Genomic DNA, 27,272 nt, shown 5'->3' on the forward strand with positions numbered 1-27,272 from the left:
CAACTCTGTGGTCAACACTGTTTATATGTTGAAGATATATCCAAACTAAATTATAGATTATCATTACTCTGATTGTTAATTCACCTCTGGAAAGGAAAGGTTAGTCCAGGAGGTGACTTTATATGAGACACCCACAGACACACACACACACACACACACACACACAGTTGAGAAATACACAGTTATATGTTATGTGTGTGGGATGCTGAGTAAAAAAAAAATACTGGAAAAAATGACACTTTTATTAAATATTTTCTGTTTTCTCTTCTCTCAATCTCACCTCTCTCATCTCTCTTACTCTCCCTGTAGGAGACATTCACTATTTTTATTTTTGGGAGTGAGTTTGTGCTGAGGATCTGGGCAGCAGGATGCCGTTGTAGATATAAGGGTTGGAGAGGACGTCTCAAATTCGCTCGCAAACCACTGTGTATACTGGGCAAGTGTTACAGACACACACTGACACACGCATTATGTAATACTATATTTAGGTCTAAAGTAATAATGTAGCAAAATGATCTACAAATACATCTGCTTCTGATTTTGAGCACTTCAGGGGAAAAAAAGCATATATTTTCCTTTAGTTTTTTTTTTTTTCCTACAACATGAACATTATACATGTGAGGACTATCAAAATGACCTGAGAAGTAAATTATTTTGCATACCACTATACTTACTGTACATTTTAGGGGTTGCATAGACTAGCTGACTAGTCGACTAATACATTTGCTAGTCACTGCTGTGAGGCTCTGTTTGACTAGCTGGGGTGAAAAAACCCAGGGAGCAGACTGCAAAAAAAAGGAGACTTGTACTTTGGTAATCTGAAGTTTTCACTTTTACGGTTGAATGTAGAGGTGTCCACAGGACTTTTAATTGAATTCCTGCCTGCTCCTCATGGAACTCTAAAAAATCCCACCCACTCCCAAAGTTATTTTTGTTGTATTTTCCATTGTGATCAGCACTGTGTGAATGTGTGCATTCGATGCTGCAGGTTGCTCATCACTATCAGATCCTATTCAGCTAGTTTAGAGCTCGATTTACAGGCCCAGTTCTAGCTGCTACTGAGGCCAGAGTTGAACCACTACAGTTCCACAGGTCATTACTGGCCAGGAAAAACCTCCCAGATGCAGCTGTAGACATAGCATCCCCCATCCAAAGAAGGCCAGTTACTGAGCTATGAGGAGAGCTCTGTTATCATACATGTGCTTCCATGCTGTGCAGTCTCAGTTCTGCATTCAATGATTCATTTCAGCTTAGCTGCCATGTCGTCCACATGCATGAAGTTAAGAACTGGCATGCCATTAAATAGTGTAATATGATTTAAAATGTTGAAGCTGGAAGTCTAATTTGTAGCTCATGTATGGCTGTTAATTGAAGTATGGTGATGCTTTCTTTGCTGTTAAAATGGCCTAAATAAAACTGCATAAAAATAGCAATGTCCTGAATCACAGAATTAAACATAATCACCAGAAAAGATGACTGGTTCACTACTTTTTTGAATGCATGTTTGACTAGCAAAATTAGTCATGCAACCCCTAATGCAAAAACACCTACTTGCGCTTTCCCTCATTGATGAAGAAGAGGTGTTGTGTGTTTGCACAGATATCTTTGTGCTGATAGCATCAGTGCCGGTAGTTGCTTTGGGTAACCAGGGAAATGTTTTGGCTACGTCTCTTCGGAGTCTGCGCTTTCTGCAGATTCTGCGTATGTTGCGCATGGACCGACGAGGTGGCACCTGGAAACTGCTGGGATCTGCAATATATGCTCACAGCAAGGTAAACACACACACAGACACACACAGACACACACTTCTTCTAAATTGGCAATTCAGAGAACAGTACTTTAGTGCTGCTTGTTCCTACTGCTACAGTCAAGTGTTTATCCCTCTGTGAGGCCTGGAATGTACATGTCAATAAATACATCCTTACAGAATTCATTACATGGAAATGTTTAACACTAACACTTTGTAATTCATTTTATAAGTAATCGTTCTTTGTCAAATCACTCCCACTAAAATAATGCTATTGTCTGCGAGCAGTTGTGACATATTCATCTTTGTGCCTGCACAAAGATAACAGTTATCTTTGTGTAGGCTAAAGGTGGTGTATCTTTCCCTGCTGAGTTGGTAAGGTAGTAGCTTGTAGGTCAAGAAACAGACACCTTGTAAAAACTTTTTATTACAGTGAATATTTCAGTACATTTCTACTGTATACTCCTGGGCAAAAAAAAAAAAATGCTCGAAATGGCAAATGGTCTTAACAACAAATCATTGGTCAGAAAATTAGCAAGAATTAATACACTCCTGAGACCTCCTGTGCCACCATTTGCTTGTTTACTTTTGCTGCAGTCAACTGGGAAAAAGCTAGAAACAGGGAAATTCACTTATATAGTCTTCTTGTACGCAAAGGTAAGAGCTGAGTGATATCAGCTAGCATGTCTCAAAGTTGCATAGAAGTTTCAGCTTTCTACAATTGTTGATATCCACTTGCCACAGCAACTCTGACTTTGTTTACTGGATCATTTTATTCATGTGGCAGTGGCAAACTATGGCATCTACTGAGGCTCGCTGTAAAAAATATTAGCAAATGTGCAGATTGCAATTGAAGGTAAAAGATTACAATGCAAATTCCAAATTGCAATGTAGGTTAATGCAAATTATGATATATATTATATATTGCTTCACATATTTCCCCTTACAAATAATAAAAAGGTACCAGGAGTGCCTGTACTATTGACTGGCTGTACATGTGTGTCTGTGTGTGTGTGTGTCAGGAACTGATCACTGCGTGGTATATTGGCTTCCTGTCTCTTATCCTGTCCTCCTTCCTGGTCTACCTGGTGGAGAAGGATGTTGTCTTCATGACGCTACCCACTGATGAAGATGGCACCCCAACACCTGCCCAGGACTTTGATACCTATGCTGACGCACTGTGGTGGGGACTGGTAAGAGTGGAAAACAAAATTTATAAGCATACACATGCTTTATTAAACACAAACATGCCTACAGTATGACACACCTGAACACATATAAAGGTGTATGCTTGGAAACTATTTCTACACTGGTAGAGCTTATGTCTGTGCTAGATTTACAGCCTCCTAACAGAATGATTTGTTTCATTGTTCATTGTTTCACCATTTATTCCTTATTAATTGTTAATATGACTAAAATACTTGCAGCTCACAGTACGACCTAGGAGTTACAATTGGCTAAAGATATATCTCAGTTTTTCACAATTCCATGTTTCATATTATCATACATTTCTTTTGGCAAGTAAATTAGGGCATCTGCTTTGTTCACATCAAAGATCATTTTAAAACAATCAATTAGACACATACTTATTTCATCTTTAATTCACTGTATCAGAATTCCAGGGATCAGAAGTTTGCAAGTGATCACTAGGTATTTAGAGGAGTGGTTTGTGGTTAAACAAAAATCAAACTGTTTAGCCATAATACTCAGCACTATGTATGGAGGAAAAAGGGTGTGGCTTTTAATCCAGAGAACACAATCCCAACTGTGAAGCATGGGGGTGGCAGCATCACCTTGTGGAGGTGTTTTACTGGAAAAAGGACTGGTGCAGTATAGAAAGTAGATGGCATCATAATGTTGTTTATAGAAAAAGCACATTTAAAAAAGTTTTAATATGTCCAACTATCATTGAAGAATGGGATTACCCTCATTCATCTTCAGTAATTACTTTATTCTGGTCATTTAAAACATAATACCCTTTAAAAAGTAATACACTGCTAATTGGTTTTCACTGAAGAGATCAAACAATTTAAATTTAGCAATGCAAAGAAGATTTTGCATTCCATAGCAATGCAACATGTAGAGCTTTTCAATGTGGTACACTAATGAAAAGCTATACAATTTGTGTATTGCTTGTCACATTATTTCAGTGTGAACTTCAGATTGTTTTTCAATCTGGCAAAGAATCTTCTCCATATTCAAGAACCATATTTCTGCATAAAAAGTCCAATCTGAAATTGAGAGTCCTAAAGGTTCTAAGTTCTTTTTTTGTATCATGTTTCAATTTACTGGGCTGCTGTTGTTTTATTCAAAGAGCTCTTTCAGAAGTCTATCCCAAATAGATAGGAATATTAAACATAGCATGTGCCTGTGGATGTCACTCTACAAAATAGGAACCTGATGGTTTATGTGAAAAAGAGAGGAAGACAATAAGACAATACACATGACTCAGTAATAATTCATCCCTGTCTCAGATAACTTTGACAACGATTGGGTATGGTGATAAGACACCAAAGACATGGCCAGGACGTCTACTTGCCGGGACCTTCACTTTGATTGGTGTTTCATTTTTTGCTTTGCCAGCGGTAAGTATTACTCCTCTTTGCCAACTCTACATATGGAAGGGTGCAATTTTTTATCATGCCAGTCTCTTTAGCTTGCTTGGGAAAATACATTTGCTCAGTGTGTACAGGCACTCAAATTAATACTGCATGCTGGCCAAACCCTTTGATTTCCTTCTCCTTGTACTTAGATTCGTACTTGTGCAATAGCTTCAAAATTCATCAGCCAAACAGAATGGGTTATGGAATTTGGGCAGTTAAATTGTTATCTCTCTACTTTCTCATTGGCCAGAGGTGTCATACACATAGTTTTGTTCATAAACCATGCATTCACACGTTTCTTTGCCTAGAATGTGATTGATCAAGTTTTGCTTGTGCATGAGGATGTGCATATATTAGGGGGACTGTGCGTATGCAGGAACCCCTAGTGGTAGAAAAGTATAATAGCGGGTAAACTAATTATGTCAAACTTTCATCCCACTTACTGTCAACCATATAAGCATAATCGACAGAGTAATTAATAAATTCCATGCTCATAAGATGCAGGTAGATGACACAGATGGAATGTAAAGTAAGATAATATAAAAAACACATGTTAAGATTGACTGGGATGATGACCACTGGAAACTATGCTGAGAGTGAGGAATGGATCATCAGTTCATTTTTTTGACCCAGTGTATTTTAATTGATCTCTATTTTAGGGTTTTTAGCCATGAGTACATTCAAAGATAAATTGGAGACAAGTCTGGCAATTCTCAACCAAGTATGATTCAAATAATGACATGTCTCACCTGCATTCATGTCGCTCACACTACAAAACATTACATTTCTAAAACCAGCAGCAGAAAAGACAGCAAAGACAGCAAGCCATTGCAAATTTTCTAAATGTAAGTGGGGCAATATAATGCACACATGTACTCATAAAATCTTAAAAAAAAAAAAAAAACATAAAAATGCCAAATAAACCATTTTTGTTTTGCTCTACTACCTGCAACATAATGTTTATTTCACTGTTGGTGAAGTTTATCTTCTTAGACCTTTTGACATCTTCCATGTCATCGGTAACAAGCAGCACCTTGAGCAGGCTACTGGGAAGGGAATTTGTTTACCATATACGGTGATTTGAATGTTTGTGATTTGTCATCATCCATTTTGTACAGCTGTGCATATGCACTTGTCATAAATACCAATTTTCGTAATTGCTTATTATGTTATTACACTTATACTTATTATGCGCACACTTTGATAAATCAGACCCCAGGTATAAACCAGGCCATGCTTTCTATAATAAAATAATTTATGGTTTATTCAAACAATCATTGTAGTTGGTTCCACTGCATCTCACTTTAGATATGATCTTGGAACACACTGTGCTTGTATAATGTCATTAGTTGTGAAACCTACACTCTCTTTGGTTGTACATGAGTTAATGCACAGGATGAAACACAGGCTATGACTTCAGATTACTATGAAGTACTCCTGGCTACACTGTAATGTAATTTTACTGAAAAATTACAATTAACTGGTACTGGTTTCCTTGCGCAGACTTCTGCTCTTTTTTCTTTCTTTTTTCCTGTCTGCATTTTCAGATACAGCAGTTAAAGTGCAACAAATAAGTCAGTAACTTTCCAAAAGAGCAGAAACAATGACTGGAGCAATAAAGAGAAACAAAGACAAAAAAAAGTATATTAGCCATGCAACCCAATATGAATACATTAGTTGGAATGAACAGATATTGTGCTCTAAATAGATACACAGATACAAATACTGATACAAATAGAATGGTTTTTTTTATTTATTTATTTTTTTCCCAGAAAGCTTGCCATACAGATTCAGAAGGCATCTTGTTGAGACAGTAGACTTGTGGGAAATAAAACCAACTAAATTCAGTAGAAAATAATGGTCTTTTTCCAATCTTGTAATGCAGTCTTCAAATGCAACCAAGATGGGGTTTTTCAAAAATATTTACAAAGACAAGCACTTAGACAGACAGTCTGTTTGGTTTAACAAGTTTGTTTAGTTTGGCATTTAGTGCATCCACTGATTTGGCTCTGTCATTTATCTGTCAGGTAACCAATCATAGCTTGGATTAGACATTTCCTAAAGTTTGTTCTAATTGTGTTCAAATATCTCAGCATTTAATGTCTAAAGATTCCTGAATGCAGAAATATTTGTGTTTGTTTGGTTTTCTCTGCAGGGTATTTTGGGTTCTGGTTTGGCTCTTAAGGTTCAGGAGCAGCATAGGCAGAAACATTTTGAGAAACGAAGGCACCCTGCAGCTGGACTCATACAAGTAAGTTTTCATCTAGCAACTCACACATCATACAGTAACCCTCTCAGCCAGTCATGCACTGCACTGCTCCACACCACACTATTAAGCTGTTAGTCACACACCACAGTGTAAACCTTGGAACCAGTTATCCACCACATAGGAACTCTTTCAATTAATCATACTAATTATGAGACTATATCCTTTATGTGATAATTGTGAGACTACAGCACTCTGTGTTTGAAAGGGGAGTCAATTGTGTTTATGTTTAATATATGTTTAATATAAATATAAATCTACTCCACTGACTTAAAGAATGTGTTTCTGATTTTCTGTACTTTTTCAGTCATCAGGATCATTTTGAATGTGTTGTAGAAATTACATATACAGTCAGGTCCATAAATATTGGGACAGTGACACAGTTTTGGTAATTTTGCCTCTGTACACCACCACAGTGGATTTGAAATGAAGCAGTCAAGATGTGACTGAAGCGTAGACGTTCAGCTTTAATTCAAGGGGTTTAACAAAAATATTGCATTAACCGTTTAGGAATTACAGCCATTTTTTACAGAGTTCCTCCATTTTCACAGGCTCCAAAGTAATGGGACAATTGACTGATAAGCAGTTTCATGGCCAGCTGTGGCCTGTTTCCTCCTTATATCATGATAAATTAAGGAGAAAAAAGGTCTGGAGCTGATTCCAAGTGTTGAATTTGCATTTGGTAGCTGTTCATGGGAACTCTCAATATGCCATCCAAAGAGGTGTTGATGCAAGTGAAGGAGGCCATCATTAGGCTGAAAAACCAAAACAGACCTATCAGAGAGATAGCAGAAACTTTAGGAGGGCCAAATCAACAATTTGGTACATTCTTAAAAAGAAGGAATGCACTGGCGAGCTCAGCAACACCAAAAGGCCTGGGAGACCACGGAAAACAACTAAAGTGGATGATTGCAGAATTCTTTTCTTATTGAAGAACAACCCCTTCACAACATCTAGCCAAGTCAGGAACACTCTGGAGGAGGAAGGCCTATCATTGTCAAAGTCTACAATCAAGAGCCACCTTCATGAATGTAAATACAGACGGTTTACCTCAAGATGCAAACCGCTGGTAACACTCAAGAACACAAAGGGCAGATTAGACTTTGCTAAAAAACCTCTAAAAAAAGCCTGACCAGTTCTGATGCAAGATTAACTTGTACCAGAATGATGGGAAAAGAAAAGTATGGAGAAGGAAAGGAAGGGCTCATGATCCAAAGCATACCACATCATCTGTCAAACATGTGGAGGCAGTGTTATGGCATGGGCATGTTTGGCTGCCAATGGAACTGGGTCACTGGGGTTTATTGATAATGTGACTGTTGATAGAAGTAGCAGGATGAATTCTGAAGTGTACAGAGCTATACTTTCTGCTCAGATTCAGTCAAATGCTGCAAAACTGATAGGACAGCGCTTTACAGTACAGATGGATAACAACCCAAAACATACCGTGAAAGCAGCCCAAGAGCTTGGAAATTAAATGTTCTTAAATGGCCTAGTCAGTCACCTGACCTCAACCCAACTGAGCTGCTTTTCACTTACTGAAGACAAATCTGAAGGCAGAATGACCCACAAACAAGCAGCAACTGAAGATGGCTGCAGTAAAGACCTGGCAAATCATCTCAAGGGAGGAAACTCAGCATTTGGTGATGTCCATGGGGTCCAGACTTCAGGTAGTCATTGACTGCAAAGGATTTACCTCCAAGTAATAAAAATAATCCTAATATTTATGATTATATTAGTTTGTCCCATTACTTTGGAGCCTGTGAAAATGGAGGAACTCTGTAAAAAATGGCTGTAATTCCTAAACGGTTAATGCGATATTTTTGTTAAACCCCTTGAATTAAAGCTGAAAGTCTACGCTTCAGTCACATCTTGACTGCTTCATTTCAAATCCACTGTGGTGGTGTACAGAGGCAAAATTACCAAAACTGTGTCACTGTCCCAATATTTATGGACCTGACTGTATATATGGACTTGAATTATAATATGAGATGTTACATCACTCTTTTTGATTCCAGTCAGCCTGGCGATACTATGCTACTAATCCAGTAAGAGAAGACCTTACAGCAACATGGAGATTCTACGAAACGGTGATCTCTCTGCCATGCTTCAGGTACATACAGTAAGCTCTGAACACACACACACACACACACACACTCTCTCTTTATTTTTTGATAATTCACATTTAGTTTCATGCCCATGTGGAATTACTTACTGTAGCCCCATTTATGTTTTGCTATATTTTTTTTGTTTGCCATTTTGTGATTTATGTCAAATTTGCTTATTTGTTTTATAGTTATTTTGCATTTGAAGTTCCATCTACAGCTCTCCCAGGAGTTTACCATGAGGTACTGAACGTGTGTGGACTGGGGGTCCATATAGACACAGGATATATGTACTAATATTTATTATCTGCAATTACAGTGTCATGTTTTTGGAGGGTGTTGGCAGCTCAGTGGCTAAGACATTAAACTTCTGATCAAGTTTGTGAGTTCAAATCCCAGCACCACTAAGCTGCCACTGCTGGGCCCTTGAGAAAGGACCTTAACCCTCAACTGCTCAGTTGTATAAGTGAGATAAGGGCATCTGCCAAATGCCATAAAGATACTTTGGTAGTACTTTATTCTACAGTATTTAATAGGTAAATATGTATTAACTGCAAGTGGCACATGGCACAATTGTAACAATGCATGACATACCTATAAAGGTAGTGTGGAAAATATTAAGTAATTACAGTAGATAATTGGATGTTGATTATGCACATGTGGAGAAGTGCACACAAAACAATCACCCATCTAAAGATATATTATAATTGATTGATGATGAGAGCTGATCTCATCTTTTTTTTCTGGATTAAATCTTTTTTTTTTCTTTTTTTTTTCATTTTTTAAAATTCATTTCATAGTAACTATGATTACTGTGGTATGGTATATGACTGCTTTACTATACTATTCTCTTACTATAATTGTAAGATAAAAAAAAACGATAATGATTTTATGAGCTTTGCATCAATTGCAGTTCATCTTTACAAGCATGGAAATTGGATGAAAGATGTGCACATCTTTTCTTTCTCAGTGCTCCACCTTTTGCTACCCTTAACAGTCTAAGACCCACTGAAGCAAGATATAGTTGGTAACAGTAACAGTTGCACTACAGGTTGCACTCATGCAACTCAAATGCAAACAGAAGCAGCATGTACAGTCTGTGAAAATTAGGATTATAATTATATATATATATATATATATATATATATATATATATATATATTATAATTATGAACACAAAATGAGCACAAAATTAGTTTTTTTGTTTTTTTTTTCTTTTTTTTACAAATATTTTCAGTAAGAGTGGATGCCCCACTGTTTTTTTTTTTCAAACAGACAGAGAGAAGTGACATGCTTGTATATGGATGTAATGAAATCATATTTGCATGCATGCATTTAGAGAAACAAGGGCGTTACAACTGTGCCAGCTCTCCCCTGTGTTAAAGCACTTTTCTGATTATGCTTATATATAAATTCCTTTGTGTGTGTATGTGTGTTTGTGTGTGTGTGTGTGTGTGTGTGTTGAACTATAAGCAGAAAGTGACTTGCTTGCTAACTCCAAGTATGTTTTCTTTTATATAAAGGAAAGAAAATTTGGAAGCGATTGCAAGGTAAGATTCATTTCTTTTTCCCTGTTTCCTTCTTATTATAGCTATTATGAGTGTGAGATTAATGTGCCTATATAATGTGTTTCTTTAAATAACTCCCAATAACTGCTGCCATTATTCTGCCACTGCAGGCATAATATATAGTGTTATGTGTGAGTGTTCTAGTGAAGATCCCATCCTTCTGTGTAATGAGTAAAGTCATTAGGATGTGCAGAACATTGCAGTGTGTATGACGTCTTTCTGAAGTCATTAGGAAAGAAAGAATTGTGGTCCACTGAAAAATGATGGTGCAAAGAGAAGGATGGTGTGTCTGTCTTAGTCATAGATTGATGAGGCATGTCAGGAGTAGTATAAAGTGGATGATAGATGGTCTGAGAGCTAAAGCTTCACCATAAGGGATGCACGTGTGTGTGTGTGTGTGTCTCTGTGTGTGGAAGAGATATATAGTAGATGTCCTTGACACATACAATGACCCTCCACTGCATATATATTAAGTGCAGTGGATTGTGTGAAGTGTGTGTAAAATAGACAGACACAAAGAGAGAGAAAGAGAGAGAGAGAGAGAAGAGAAGAGACCTGGGAGGAGTGTGCAGAGTTCTGCATGGTCGAATTGCCTCACCTTTGTGTTGTAATCCATGTTCTCTTAATGATCAAGTTACTACTCTCTCTCACTCACAGAATAGACATTCTCTCTCTCTCTCTCTCTCTCTCTCTCTCTCTCACACACACACACACACACACACACACGCACACACACACACACACACACACACACACACACACACACGGAACCTGGGAAGTCTGGGAACTTGTAGTCTGACATTATCGCTGTCCACTAATGGAGAAACTAGAGCAACACACACACACTTTCGGATGAGACATTCATTTTATTTCTTATTATTTATTAATCTATCCATTTCATCATTCACTCTTTCATTCCTGCATTTATTCATTCAGTGTGAATGAGTTACAGGTGATTGCTTTGTGTTGATTCTCTTCCTGTCTGTCTTCACCCTTCTTTCAGTGGCAGTTCTCTTATATACCCCATGGACGCGCACACACACACACACACACACACACACAAATGTACACACACACACACACACACACACATGTACACACACACACAAATGTATACACACACACACACACACACACACATCAAAGTCCACCATTTGTCTGTAGATGATTCAAGCTCCGTGAGAAGTGATTTTGTGTGTGCGAGTGTGTGTGGGAAAGTGTCTTCTCAAACTGCATGGTAATCAGTTGTAATTCTGTCTGATCTGTCTCGGAAGACAGTCTGTGTCTCCTTAAAGCTTCTCTCACCAGCGCAATCTCCTGCCTTTCACAGCACTCAGGAGAGATCAATGTATGTGTGTGTGTGTGTGTGTCTGAGGGTCTGTCCTAAGGGATCGGCCAATACAGAATGCCCTGAGCTGTTTTGGGTTTTTTTTTCTCTGAGAAGAGTGTCTGGTTTCTCCTGCAGGTGGTGTGTATAAATGTGCTTGTGTGAGAGAGTTGTGCTGAAGGATTAACCAATTTTTAAAGGTCTGTGAAATAATCAAGGCAAACTACACTAGCTAATACCCAGATTTTTTCCAAACAGTTGTAGTCTATGTGACCATTTTCACATTTAAAAAGAAAAAAAAAAATTGCAGTGCTCTCTGTATTGAATAATTTGAATAATTAATACAAATAGAGCCCCTCCCTTTAGTGTTTCCTTTACAGTCACACCCCCAACCCCCTGAAGGAGGATCCAGAGGCGATATTCTACTGACAGCTGTGAGAATGTCAGAAGTCAAGTCAAGACAAATCAAGTAGATGTTTACTGTTATATCAACCATATACAATGTATAGTATACAGTGAGATGAAATAACATTGCTCCTGGACTTGCACGCATGACATACACTATATTACCAAAAGTATTCGGTCACCTGCCTTGACTCACATATGAACTTAAGTGCCATCCCATTCCTAACCCATAGGGTTCAATATGATGTCGGTCCACCTTTTGCAGCTATTTCAACTCTTCTGGGAAGGCTGTCCACAAGGTTGAGGAGTGTGTTTATAGGAATTTTTGACCATTCTTCCAAAAGCGCATTGGTGAGGTCACACAGTGATGTTGGTCGAGAAGGCCTGGCTCTCAGTCTCCGCTCTAATTCATCCCAAAGGTGTTCTATCGGGTTCAGGTCAGGACTCTGTGCAGGCCAGTCAAGTTCATCCACACCAGACTCTGTCATCCATGTCTTTATGGACCTTGCTTTGTGCACTGGTGCACAGTCATGTTGGAAGAGGAAGGGGCCCGCTCCAAACTGTTCCCACAAGGTTGGGAGCATGGAATTGTCCAAAATGTTTTGGTATCCTGAAGCATTCAAAGTTCCTTTCACTGGAACTAAGGGGCCAAGCCCAACTCCTGAAAAACAACCCCACACCATAATTCCTCCTCCACCAAATTTCACACTCGGCACAATGCAGTCCGAAATGTACCGTTCTCCTGGCAACCTCCAAACCCAGACTCGTCCATCAGATTGCCAGATGGAAAAGCGTGATTCATCACTCCAGAGAACGCGTCTCCACTGCTCTAGAGTCCAGTGGCGGCATGCTTTACACCACTGCATCCGACGCTTTGCATTGCACTTGGTGATGTGTGGCTTGGATGCAGCTGCTCGGCCATGGAAACCCATTCCATGAAGCTCTCTGCGTACTGTACTTGGGCTAATCTGAAGGTCACATGAAGTTTGGAGCTCTGTAGCAACTGACTGTGAAGAAAGTCGACGACCTCTTTGCACTATGCGCTTCAGCATCCGCTGACCCCTCTCCGTCAGTTTACGTGGCCTACCACTTCATGGCTGAGTTGCTGTTGTTCCCAAACTCTTCCATTTTGTTATGATAAAGCTGACAGTTGACTGTGGAATATTTAGGAGCGAGGAAATTTCACGACTGGATTTGTTGCACAGGTGGCATCCTATGACAGTTCCACGCTGGAATTCACTGAGCTCCTGAGAGCGGCCCATTCTTTCACAAATGTTTGTAAAAACAGTCTGCATGCCTAAGTGCTTGATTTTATACACCTGTGGCCAGGCCAAGTGATTAGGACACCTGATTCTGATCATTTGGATGGGTGACCAAATACTTTTGGTAATATAGTGTAGGAAGTGCTGACAGGACGTAACAAGTGCCATGAGAATAAACAAAGCATGCAGGGAGGGGGTGATGGGGAAACAGCAATGAGTACATGGGGGATGGGGTGGTCAGTAAAAGCATGAATACTCCAATCACAGAAACATTTAACATTACAATAAAAGACAAAATGTTGAAAATTGTTCTTAATTAATATTAATACATGTACAATACTGTGCAAAAGTCTTAGGCACATGCAAAGAAATGCTGTAGAGCAAAGATGCCTTCAAAAATAATGAAATTAAATGTTTCTACATTAAAAAAATACTATAAAGAGCAGTAAACAGTAATAAATGAAACAAAGTCAATATTTGATGTGACGATCCTTCGCTTTAAAAAAAAAATAGTGGTCTCAGGTACAATTTGTGCAGTTTTATAAGGAAATGAGCTGTAAGTGTTACTGAGTGTCTTGCAGACGCAGTCACAGTTCTTCTGGAGACTTTGACTGTCACACTTGCATCTTATTTTTGCAGCAAAACCCAGCAGCCTTCATTATGTGTTTTTGTATGAAAAATTTGTAACATTTAATTTTGTGTTGGAAAACTAATGTTTGGAAATCTAAAAAGTTTTTGTACTTTTTAGTACATAATCAATAATGTAGAGGTCATAAAATAAAAATCTATAACAAAGTTTGTACTAAAAAAATAGGGTGCCTAAGACTTTTGCACAGTACCGTATATAAATGAATAAACATTAAAATGAATTGATCTTAATATTAAACTGTGAACTAAATATTCATATTTTTAATATATCTCCATTTTATACAAAAATGTACCCAGAGAAGAGGGGAGAATTAAAGGCATTATATAATTAAGCAATATCGCACGAGCAAGAGTGCAGTTGTACTGAATATCGGCTGATTAGCTACAGCGAATCACAGCTGTGCCGATATACAGTATAACCACACAACTGTGAATGCAGTATTGCTTTTTATATAGCAGTTCTATAAACAAGAAATTATTACAGAGTAAGTGACATTTCAGACACAATATGGCCAAATGTTCTGTTTATTTTTGCTCTGCTAGTGGAAATAGATCCTGAACAAGTCACCCTCACTTTATGTCGGCTAGCTGGCTAGCAAGCTTACATTGCTTTGTACATTCCTATTAAAGGTGCTTCTGGTGAAAATGGCATCCCTTTTCATCTTCATCTGATGAACTTTCATATTTTAAGTCTTTATATTTAAGATTATATTCCTGAAATTATCGTTTGCCCTGTCCACTGATGATGTCACTAACACTACTGTAGTAACTGTTTCAAACTAGGAAGTGGAATTTTATGTGGCGAACACAAACAAGCAGAGTGATACAAACAGTGCAACGTCCCAGTGCGGTTATACTAAATATCAGCACTTTTGGAATGTCACATGGATGTTCTCTGATAATTCTCGTCCGCACAAGTGACCCTGATGGCCCAGGTGGCCTCGCAGTCCTCCACTCTGACTCAAAGTAACATATCTAACCTTCGGCTCTACTTCCTTTCTGTCATTTTGTCAGTAGATGAGTTTATAAACTTGAGTTTTTTGCTTTATATTGTCCCCTAGTGGAATAACAGAGACTAACTTTATTTTCAAATCTTCCTATTAAATTATAGTAGACAAGATAATTGTAAGATAAAACACAGATTTAAATTCATTTGGTGGGCCAGATTACGACCTTTAACCGGCCATATGTAAGGAATAACACACGATGAGTTGTGGTGTTATAGGAAACGAATCCACACAGTGGGCTTGAGAGTCCTTCCATAAAAACTATATAAATGTCTACTTACAGAAAACTTCATATCAAAGCATATCACAATTATACATTTTCTTTGTTAAATAACATGTTTTGTTAGAGTTCCTGTGTTATCCATTTGCTTTGAGATTTCACCAGCGCTGTTGTATAATGACGATTGCAATCTCTCAAAGTGCTGTTCTGCTCCCTATACCTGAGGATGAGAATCACTCAACATTCTGATAATGTTCACACTTGAGAGTAAGAATCCTTAAAAATTATGATTGCAGGTACCCATTCTCTCTACAACAGAATCTTTTCTTCTTTCTATGCTGATTTTTCTCTTATTTCGTGTCACTATTCTTTTGTTTAATATGCACTTTCTCTGTCTCACCTCCTTTTCATGAGCATACTGGAGCAGAGGAAACGCTACTAGGCCCTGGGTAGGGAATTAAACAGTGCTTTGTCCCTGTGTGTCTCAGTCAGAAGCTGACTCTGCTGGATCGTGTGCGGCTGCCCACGCCACGGCCATCTTCAGTGAGAGGCTGGCTTATGATGCCTGCTGGGAATGCTGGGAGTGGAGCCGGGAATGGTGGACCAGCAGAGGTAGCTGAAGAGAGTCCATCTAAAGATGCAAAACCTGCTGGCTTCAGCAACAGAGAGAGATTCAGGACTGCGTTCAGAATGAAAGCCTACTCTCTGAGACAGAGTTCAGATGGTACACACACGCACACACACACACACACACACACACACACACACACACACAATTTCTGGAGCATGCAGACAGCCCTGTCGCACAAACTGTATGTCTTTTCAGAAACTGTTTTTGAAAACTTAGTAAAAAGAAAATTTTATTCTGAAAAGCTCAAAGTCAAAAGTTTCATAGTTGATCAGTTAGATCCACAGACAGATGTTTAAAACCATTGTGCTTTATATTATATTTAATTTATTGTGGAAAAAATAAAACAAATTTAATTGAAAATTCATTTTCATCTTGTTTTTGAAAAACTAATATAGGTAGTTAGAAGCCAATTATAAATTTCCACTGAGCCATGTGTTTTCACACCAGTCACAATTCCGTTCAAGTCTGCATTAGGATTATATTATAGTAGTAGTACAATTCTACTGAAATAGTAATAATAGATCCTTTAAATATTGTATATACCAACAATAGCAATTGCATCTGCGTTGCATTGAGTAAGGCTTCATCTTGCACCCTAAAGTGTACTTCACACCTGTTGGCTTTTAAACATAAACACATAGCTTATATAATATGAAATGTAATATATTACATATGAATATAGATTCTGAAATATTAAATATGTCCACATGCATTAGCTGTTGATCTTTTCTCGTAGATACGGCCGGACTGCCAGACCCCACCCCTGAGGAGAAGGGCTTCCCTCCTGACATCCTGATGGAGGAGATGATTCCCACTCTTAAATTAGTCATCAGAGCAGTCCGGTAAGCAAGTACCCTTACAGAAATTGACATAGAAAGCAAACATATATAACTGTGGACCAACATAAATACAAAGGTCATAATGAAAGCACACAGACACATGCACATGTTTTCTCAATTTTCATTAACCTGGCATTGCCCTTTGCAGCTGAGTGCAGCTAAGGCAGTGTAGGTGATAAAGTGTGTGCCATCTGCAGTAATAAAACTGCTCCATGAATATCTCACCCCCACACCTCGGCCGTTACAAATCACCACAGTGACATGCCACCTCAATCTGCACTAATGGATCCGTGATCATGCACTCATATGTGGATGTGTGCAAGCGCACATTAATAATATGTGAACTTCTCGAATACTCCCAGTGATTAATGACAGGAAAGTGTGGTCTGCCTAAAATATCCCCTTATAAAGCCTATCATCTCTTCTAGCAAATGGGCTTCTATTAAAGGGCCAACGTCATTAACCGTTAAATACCAGCCCAGAGAAGAGAAGAAATAGTATATTCTTGTAATGCTTTTAAATAAAATCTGCAGTTTGGGGGGAAAAAGCAAATGGGGATCAGCCAGGGTCTTAGTTAAAGAATTTCTCATTTTTGATTTTACAGGTCAAGCTACCAGATCCACTTTTATTTATTATCTCTTTTATTGTTCAGTCACAATAGTGTTTTAAAAACTTGTTACATATTTAAGCAATAAACAGTGCGTGGCCTAAATAAAATCTCTATTTCCTTGTTTGTGTGTATTAGGATTCTGATATTCCTGTTGAATAAAAAGCATTTTAAGGAGACCTTGAGGCCATATGATGTAAAGGATGTGATAGAGCAGTACTCTGCAGGACACCTGGACATGCTTTGCAGGATCAAATACCTCCAGTCACGGTAACACACACACACACACATCTCTGTGGGGTGGACAGAGACCTGTATTCCAGTGACCTCAAACTAAATCTGTGCTTTGTATTTCTTTCTCTACAGAATAGATCTGATTTTTTCTCCTGGTCCACCTCTCACTCCAAAACATAAAAAGACCCCCAAAACACCTTTCCCCTATCCATCTCAACAGTCTCCCAGGTGAGAATTCCTAAATTACATTACAAAGTTATTGAAAGTTACCTGTAACCAACATGTACTGTATACTGAATATTTCAAAGTTACATGTATACTGAATGATTTTTAATGCCACTTCCCAGTGTCACACACAAGAGCAGTGTTGAGGAGTAGTTAGCTACATATTTTAGTAGTTTCAAAATAATGTAGCTTTTCCAGTAACAGCCTCCTTTTTTGAAATACCAAGTAGCATGTAGCATTTTGTCACACTATACCGATACTTTTCCCTTTTCACAGAACTAGTTAAACATTATTTTTGAATCAAACAAATCGCAACATACAAACTGTTATATCTGACCAGAACAAATTCAATGCTTCTAATAACCTCGTTTATTAGTGCACATTCCTGAACAGAGTTCTCTGGGAATAACAGTATTGCACTGCAGCTACAGAGGATGCATTCTTCTAGTGATAAAAAAGACTATCCAACATCCATGGCAACATCCATAGTTATCAATGTTTATGAGCATGACATGTTTACAAGGTAATGGATACACATTTGTTTGTAACCTGTGCAAACTGGAAATAAAATATTGGTGACATCCAAAACTTTAAGCAACAATTTAAGGACATGTAATGGCAGGCAGCTCTTTATCTTTTTTGTTATTGTTGTTGCTAGTTGGTTAAGGTAAGAGGCTGGTCAGGAGTGATGGTGTTAGGTGCTGAGTAGTTTCTGTTCAATTAATGTGATGAAGTAGTGAATTATCAAAATGGGTAACTGTTTCAACGGGGTATGACATCTGACCTCAGGTAATGAGTCTAATAGCTGCTGTCAGCCAATATCAAATAATTTTAGCAATAAGCAATAAAATAAGCAATATCAATTGCCCATTAATGATAACTAGTTACTTGTTTCCAGAAACTGAACCAAGAGTAGTGGAATGAGCCTGCTCTGTTGTAGTAATAAAGAATCATAAAGAATAGGCTCTATACAAATGCATTTGAATGGAATTGAGTTAGGCTCCTCTGAACAAGTGATGGTGGAAGATGTGAAACATAGTGTGTCTTTCAGGGAAATAGTTGTAGACAAATGTACACTTAAATAAAGATTTGTCAAAAATACTGGCAGTCTTATTCATATTCAGATCCCGGTATGCAGGTGTTAAAGATATTGGATCGCTCCTTCAGATTATTGAAATTACCTGTGTAGTTGTTGAAAGGTTTTTCTTGAGTAGTGCTCTTAGCAGTTTTTTTTAATAGCATCTAGATCAGCCTCATTAAAACAAGAATTGCCAGTAACTGAAAAAAAAAAATAAATAAAATAAAAGCAGATCGCAGATTTTTTGCGTGAAATATGCTTTTTATTGTAAAATGATGTAGCATAAAAGCATTATGTAAAATGAAAAATTATGTAAGATATAAGATGAAAAATGGTTTGTGGATAATGACACAACTGTCTAATCCATGGTTAGTAGTTGTATGTTCTTACTTGTTATGGATAAAATAATACCATCAGTTGTATTTAGTAAGCATTTGGGTGAAGTAGGGTAACAAAAAAGCGAAGAAACCTGGGCTGTAAGAAATGGGACAAGACTGCTTGAAGTCAGGAAAATATTGTTTTGTCATTGTGTTTGCATTAATTTGAAGCTAAAATGGATTTGGAAATACCACTGGAATATCTTTCAATGCCACCGCTCCCTGTTGATCTGATCCACCCATGCCTGTGCAGCCTCCTTCACTGCAGAACACAAAATACCCCTCACATTACAGTTGTGCCTGCATGAAAATAGAGCTCATAAAGGAATAGTTCACCCTGAAAAACATTAAGTATGTTTATATTGAAATATTTGTGATCTGTTAAGTGATTTTGATGCTAATTTTTTGGTTGATACTCTATGCATGTTATTCCCAGGAGTTAATGGTAGTATGCCACACTGTTGTCACAGACGGCCATTGCTAGCACAGTTAAAATGGCATTCATTAGGAGAATATTTTGATCTCAAACATAACAGATTGTCAGGTTTTGCTGTTAGCTCCTAAAAACAAAGAGCTGCTTTTATCACCCATCATTTTTCAGTGACACTCAATGTCATATTAATGAGAGGTCTAACATAGAAGTAGAGTGGATAACAAATGTTGGAGTTACAGAATGCAATGCAAATATATGCTACAGTAGATTAGATTTAGGGGCATGGCTGGCAAGCAACTCAGCTCAGCTAGTTAGCAGTATACATGATGTCAAGCATGATTGCTTATATTATTATTATTATTATTATTATCATTATTATTATCAAAAACTTCTCTCTCTCTCTCTCTCTGTCTCTGTCTCTCAGACATGAGGCTTATCTGGCTAAAGCAGGCCTGCCAGATACTGAGGACCAAAGTCTGATGGGCAGATTTGTGCGGGTAGAGAGACAGGTACCTTCCTGCTCACAACTCCTTTTTGTACTAATCCTATCTTACAGAACTTTATGGATCTCTTTCTGTGACACTTTTATGGGTTGGACCGGAAATGGCTCCGAACAACCCAATCGGAAAGGTCACGAATTGGTGTAAACAAAAAGAAGTGGAAAAGATTGTTTTCCTCAGACCGGAATATAAACAAAGATTCATACAGGAAGCTCTGGAGAGGAGGGCAGTGAAGCGCTGGTCCACCCAATCAGAAGCTGTTCTGCAGGACACGCTCGATGATGTTCCAGGCGAGTTCTGGTGACATCAACAAGTTTGTGGGTGTAGCAGTTAGCTTTGTTAGCATGATAATTAAGGAAACATCACACACCGTCACAATAAGGGCTTTCCCCAACCAGAAACCATGGGTGGATAAAACCAGCTGAGCTGCCGTGAATACAAAGTGGTGTGCTACGTTCTTCGACACACAGTGAGAGCCGCTAAACTCTGGTACAGGGAGCAGGTTGAGTCTCATTTCCAGGTTAATGTCTCCTGACTCATTTGGCAGGGACTGAGGACTGTCAGCACCTTTGGAGGCAAATCCACCACCACGGTGAGAGCTGACTCTTCTCTGGCCAACGAGCTGAATACTTTCTATGCAAGCTTCGAGAACTAGCCTGCCTACTAGCACTACAGAAGGAAGCAGCTCTGTTAGTGATGAGTGCACATGTCTCAGAGGTTCAGAGGGCTCTGAATCATGTGATCATCAGGAAAGCGGCCAGTCCTGATGGCATTTCTGGCTGTGTCCTGAGCTCTCTTCTGGTGTGAGTACGATATGCGCATCTGGCTGCCACTTCACATTGGTGCCACCTGTGGCTGGTCTGGTTTCTCTTCTGTGTTTCTTCTACTGTAATATGTTCTATGTTTGCTTTTCCTGTCTTGCCACACTTATTTTTGCCACACTTGCCTCTTCTGTCCTTGAGTGCTCACCTCAGATGGTCACTGAGGTGATCATCTGCTGCCACATTCGCTGGATAGGCCCATTGGAAGGTAGCCACACTGCACTGCAAGGGAGCCAAACTACACTAGGTGGGCTTTTTGGAAGGAATCTGTGCTACACTGCAAGAAAGCCGTGCTACGCTCCAAGGGAGCCACGATACACTGCAAGAGAGCCTCATTACAGTGTAAGGTGAGCCACAGTACATTGCAAAGGAGCCAAGGCACTGCTTGTCCAAGGCACTGCTCCCAGGCACTGTTAGGGAGCTGCTCTACATTGGATAGGCAACTGATACACTGCTGGATACTGGAAAGAAGCTACGCTACACCGCTTCAGCATACCACAAGCCCTCTTCCCATCTGCTCCCTGTCTCGGCAGTTTTGGTGAGTGTTTCTCCACCCGCTTGTTCAGCTACGTCTACTTGTATCCTTGACAGGTTGGGTAACTTTCCTGTCAGAGGCTAGCTGGTGTTGACTTTACTGTCTTCTGGCTAAAGTGCTACTCCTTTGACTGGTGTGGTTTCTCTGAAAACACTTAATTGTTTTCATCTCTGTCTGCCCTTACCCTATGGCAAATATGACTTGGATTACCTCACTACTACTGTTCTTGAGACTTTTGGTTGTTCTTGCTCTTTGTATACTTGCCAGCAATAGTTCCATCATGGCCAAAAGATACCTGACATGACAATTCAGAGCGTTAGTACTGTCAGCGTACTGTCGGACACTTGGAATCATTCGCTGTCCAACCAGATATTTAGTTAAAGACTCTCCTTGACGTAGAAACCTTCGCTGCTTAGTGATTTAATTACTGACAAAAGTTTGGATATGCTGCTACTTACAGAAACTTGGCAAATACCCAATGATTATTTACACCACAATCTGGTTACTCCATGTGCAGTACTGTTACCTGTCCAAGCCCCAAATTCAAGGCAGAGGTGGTGGGCTTGCTGTTGTTTACTGCAACAAAATCAAAATAGTGCTGATTTCCATGATACAACATCATGGTGTATAAGGTGGTTGGTCTAACACTGCTCCTTGTAATACTAATCTAGCAACCTCCAAAATGGCATCCAGACTTTTTCGCAGAACTTAGTGACCTAATTACTCTTGCTTGCACAACATCCTCCCCTGTAATACTACTTGGTGACTTCAACATCCATGTGAACATTGATTCTGCTAAAACCAATGAACTTATGTCAATACTGGAATGCCTTAACCTTAAACAACATGTGAACTTTCCCACTCACTCTCATGGTCACACACTTGATCTGATCTGTTCATCGGGGCTAAACAATGTCTTAATCACTGGCTCAACCCTGGTGTCTCTGACCATAAGCTCATTGACTTCAGTTTCACTATTCATCCATAAAAATCAAAGCAAAAAAAAATCCATATCTTATCATAATCTGAAAGGAATTGACCCAATATCTTTCTCTTCCTCTATTTATGCTTCTTCTATTCTTGACTCTGCTGAACCTTCTGGCCCCGCTGAGATCTTGTTCAGCTATAACTTTTCTATAACCATGCTCAAGCTTGGGAAGAACATGTCCCCACCAAGACAAGGCTGATTCCCTCCTCTCATGCCTCTCCCTGGTTCACTCCTGAGCTTCGGAATATGAAAGTGATTGGGCGACGCCTTGAGCACCTATACAGGGAAACTGACCTAGACACACACTCTTTAGCACCTGTTGAGATACAGGACTGCTCTAAATAGCACCCAGTCAGCTTATTTCACCAATACCATCAGTAAGGTGCCAGCTGTAAGCCCAAAACACTTTATGCTACTGTGTACAACCACCTAATATCTCTGGTAGTGATGCTCTCTGTCATTCTTTTCTTCGCTTCTTTCATGATAAAGTTATGTCTCATTACTCACAACATTCCACCTACACCTGTAGAACTCTCATCAATACTCATTACTAATCACAATCTCTCCAGTTTTGCTCCCACTTGCCCACCCTCTGCTTTAGAACATATCCTGAAATCAAATTTGTCATCCTAGCTTGATCCATCTCTTACATCTCTCCTCAGAACACATGTATCTGTTATCTTTGTTCCTATTTCTTACCTGATAAATAGGCCCCTTGCTTCTGCCTTTGTTCCACTGGAATTAAAAACTGCAGCGGTCACACCAATTCTTAAAAAACCTAGTTTAGACCCAGCTGAACTGTCTAACTACAGACCTATATCCAACCTTCCTCTCATAGCCAAACTATTAGAAAGGAATGTTGCCAGTCAGTTGCAGGGCCAGCCCCATGCTTCCATGGCACACTCGAAGAGTTCAACAAATGCTTCCGGGTCGTCCTGCGGTCCCATCTTGGAGAGGACTATGTGGGGCATGGCCTCAGCGGCCACCGGGGCTACTGCTGGAGTACCCACCGACTGGACCAGGCTCCATAGCACCTGCCAGTCCTTTGCCTGGGCTTGGAGAAGGGCCTGGAAGCGCTGCTGGTGGTGAATCTTCCTCAATTTCCTGGGTGTTGGCACCAGTGTGACACTTTTACGGGTTGGTCCAGAAATGAGGAGATGGGAGGCAGGCTTGAGACAACTCAAAATTCTTTTCAAAGATTTTATTTGACTGTGCACATCTACACACACTGGGCTCTGTGCTGCTCAGCTCTCTCTCTCTCATGGCCTTCCCCCTTTTATCCTTGCTGCCACTCATCGAAACACAGTATACTTGTTATAAAAAATCCTGCACAGGTTTCGGTCCTTACCACTCACTTTTCCCAGCTCAGCCCTCCATTCACAAATGGGCGCTCACCACGCTCCTGCCCCACAGTTTTGTGTTTGAGATGAGATGCTTTTGTTTTCCATTAAGATGTTAAGGCTGTTTTTCAAGGAAAGTAATTATGGTTTGTTGCCATTGTTGCAGGTGACAGACATGGAGAAGAAACTTGACTTCCTGGTGGACATGCACATGCAGTATGACCTCACAGCACCTGCCCCCATTACCATGGAACGCAGTGATGTCACTGTCAGTATCAGCGGAGACCGAGTGTACTGCACCTATGCCCCGCCTGTTCCCTACAACCAATACTATATACACTCCCACACACTCTCACACACAAACCCACCCCGCCCCACTGTCCTACCCATCAGCCCACTGCCATCAGCCCACTCCCCTAATTCCCACTTTGAACTATCTGAAAGGCTGTATTTGGACCAGAGGGCAGGCACACCACTGTCATTGCTTTCTGTCACACATGAGGAGCTAGAGCGATCACCCAGTGGCTTCAGCATCTCTGCCGAGAGAGAGGAGATCACAGGCAATGGGTCAGGAGTCATGGCAAGGTTGAGCTGGGGTCATGAGTGCCAATATTTAGCAGAGGGTGAGACAGATACAGACACTGAACCTTTCACCCCAAGTGGACAGGCTCCACTGTCCTCTACTGGAGATGTGTTCCCTACAGAGGAAGTGTGGATCACCCCGCCTTGATCTCACACACACACACACACACACATACACACAAATGCAAAGGTAACAGTATATAGACTGCTTTTTTTAAACTGCAGCCTCTGTACAGCACACTTACACACAAAGACAATATTGTTATTAATGGACTATATATAAATATATATCAACATGCTTTATCGCTGCAAAGCTAGGAGCACTGCATGGAATGCATGCATTTTATCTTTTTGTCTTTAGTGTTAGACATTGCACAAGTGCAGACCAAGAAGGGATTACATTAAATGGAAAATTCTGTAAAAAAGAAAAAAAAAAACGAAAGAAAACTAAATGCTATGCCATTTTTGTACACTTATTTTTATATTTACAATCATCTGTTTTTCTTCATATGCATGGACTGCATGACACTCACCTTTAAAGCAGTTAATGGTCATTATACTTTCCTATTGTTTTGCACTTATTTTATGTTTCTTTTGAAATGCAGAGTATTTGTTATAACTTAATTGGCTGTTTATGTAAATGTCTGTTACCATGTCACATCTTGATCATTACCAAGTGCACTTCCTTGGACGTCTCAGAGTATACATATTGTGGATTGGGGTGACTAGACCAGAGTCACCCCAATGCTGCTTTGTCCACATGACTTTAGTCCAGCTACTTACCTTGGAATCTGTACCGTGGTTGATTGACTTTCACAGCTTTCACAACTGCCAGCTCAAAGAATGTTAGTTCTGTAATCCACAGTTAGCACACAGTTAGAGTCCACATCATCCAAACAAATAATTTCAGGTTGTTGACACTGAGTGTGGTCACTTTTAGCCACTCCATTAGCTTTGACGTATATTATTATATGAAGGTACTCCGCCAAGTGGCCCATGCCTAATACAGCTCGAGTGGGAGCCAAACAGGGGGCATCTGACCACCTCAAGTGGCTCTGCTTGATCATTCAGAACATGTAGATGTCTTCCTATACTTCCTAAAAAAAATTAATTAAAATGATTTGTAGAAAGAAATTTTTATGTAAAAGTGTATAATTCTCAGTTTTTCAACTCAAAAAGACAGTACTTGCCAATAGCTCATTATTAAAAACTTAGTATGTCTCATGGACTTTGTAATGGGATGCAAATATGAATAAAAACTTCTTGTATCCCCATGTGATTGCTTATGAAGTTTCTATCTGAATGTTTTTGACAATCACATGGTTTGCTATTAGACTTTTTTTTTTTTTAATTATATCCAACCAACTAATCTAAGTCAGGTTAGTTTTATGCAAAACACAAAAAAGTCCAACTAACTAAACCACACCAGGTGTTTTTTTTCTTTGTCCAAAAATGGGTAACCCCTGCTGCATATATAAAGTAGTCAACATACTGTATTTGTGCATTCCCTTCTAAAACTATATTATCATTTTGACCTAATCTTAAATAATAATAATAATAATAATATATAAAAATAATAATAATAATAAAATAATTTTGACCTAATCTAAGCTTGTTTGGTCAAAATATCAGTTTGGCATTCAAGTCAGTCCTAGGGTAAGTGAGCATGTATTATCTTTAACAGGACTAAAAGTCTGAATACACAAAGCCAGAAAAGTCCAACTTGGACCTTTAGAGCCATGTTTTATATACTTGAACTTTATTTTGGTGATTTGCTGAATAGTTAAAGCAGGGAACATGATATAATGCAGAAATGTGGCCCCATAGAAAGACTTTTGGACTGCAAACTTCATGGTGCCCAATATTCAAGATGTGCACTAAAATACGCAGGAAGAGCTTCAATGTTTATTCTCTTGCTATTATCAGAATTACATTAAACAATAGTGTCAAATATGAAAAAAGAAAAAATGACTTTTTTTTAAAAATTCTAAATCAATACAGTTATTGATATTTATGATGTATGAATAAGTTGATAACATGTTGTTTGTAAACCTAACACTCAGTATATCAAAGCTTTACAGAGATGCTTTCTTTGATTTATAACCTTTTTTTCTGAATATAGAAAATATGAATGATCATTTCTGAATGCTTAACATCCTTTCCTTTTACTCTGACCATTCTTTTTTCTTTCTTTCTTTCTTTCTTTTTTTCTTTCTTTCTTTCTTTCTTTCTTTCTTTCTTAACATGCATGTGTGTGTGTGTGTGTGTGTGTGCGCTTTAATGGATTTTGATAACTCACACATTGACCACACTCATGTACTGTAAACTCACAAACAGCCTGCCATCAGTGACTAATGACTGCTATTCATTATTTGTGCCTTGCCATTTGGGCGTACAGGTTCCTTATAGCCACATATTTTGTTTGTGAATAAACCAGCCAGTCATCCAATTGCTCTACAAAATATACATTTGTTTTACTAGGCCCCAGCCAATCACATTTTTCCATTTTTTAATTTGCAGATTAGATGCGTTCACACTAGTGGCCTTCTGAGCTATTCATTCCAGGTTTTTAAATAATAAACTTTTTATTTATATCCTGGTCTTGACCAGTTTAATAGCTTGACTTACAGAAACAATGTGCAGATGTCTTAATTTTTTATGTTACATTGCACCAGTTATTAATAAAAATGTATCCAATTTGGTGTTTGGTCGAAGTTATTTTCCAAAAATGCAGTCATTCAAAGTCTGACAACCTTCAAAAAATCCTAGGAATGGGCAAAAAGGAATTGTCAGCTGAAGGATGCAGATATATGCTGAACATTCCTATCAATGTCCCATAAAGGTTCAATGTCAATTGTGGAAGCTGCAGCTTCTACCTTTGGTTTTAACCAGTTTTCAATTTGTTTATAAGAGTGTATTTGAAA

General features: G+C 38.9%; 1 protein-coding gene across 3 annotated transcripts in view; it reads left to right on the forward strand.

The window, feature by feature from the left end:
- Window positions 1-27,048, forward strand: part of kcnq3 (potassium voltage-gated channel, KQT-like subfamily, member 3) — a 51,380-nt gene extending 24,332 nt beyond the window's left edge. For all 3 annotated transcript variants that reach the window (XM_026941259.3, XM_053227674.1, XM_053227675.1), the window contains 13 exons: window positions 310-436; window positions 1,600-1,772; window positions 2,770-2,940; window positions 4,222-4,332; window positions 6,506-6,601; window positions 8,635-8,729; window positions 10,245-10,271; window positions 15,647-15,882; window positions 16,526-16,631; window positions 17,374-17,505; window positions 17,602-17,697; window positions 20,007-20,091; window positions 23,933-27,048. In XM_026941259.3, the coding sequence (XP_026797060.1) occupies window positions 310-436; window positions 1,600-1,772; window positions 2,770-2,940; window positions 4,222-4,332; window positions 6,506-6,601; window positions 8,635-8,729; window positions 10,245-10,271; window positions 15,647-15,882; window positions 16,526-16,631; window positions 17,374-17,505; window positions 17,602-17,697; window positions 20,007-20,091; window positions 23,933-24,496 (2,019 nt within the window). In that variant the 3' untranslated portion in view covers window positions 24,497-27,048. The remainder of the gene's footprint in view (window positions 1-309; window positions 437-1,599; window positions 1,773-2,769; window positions 2,941-4,221; window positions 4,333-6,505; window positions 6,602-8,634; window positions 8,730-10,244; window positions 10,272-15,646; window positions 15,883-16,525; window positions 16,632-17,373; window positions 17,506-17,601; window positions 17,698-20,006; window positions 20,092-23,932) is intronic.
- Window positions 27,049-27,272: the final 224 nt, after the last annotated feature.

The sequence above is a fragment of the Pangasianodon hypophthalmus genome, chromosome 21 (genome assembly GCF_027358585.1).
Source record: "Pangasianodon hypophthalmus isolate fPanHyp1 chromosome 21, fPanHyp1.pri, whole genome shotgun sequence".
NCBI lineage: Eukaryota > Metazoa > Chordata > Actinopteri > Siluriformes > Pangasiidae > Pangasianodon > Pangasianodon hypophthalmus.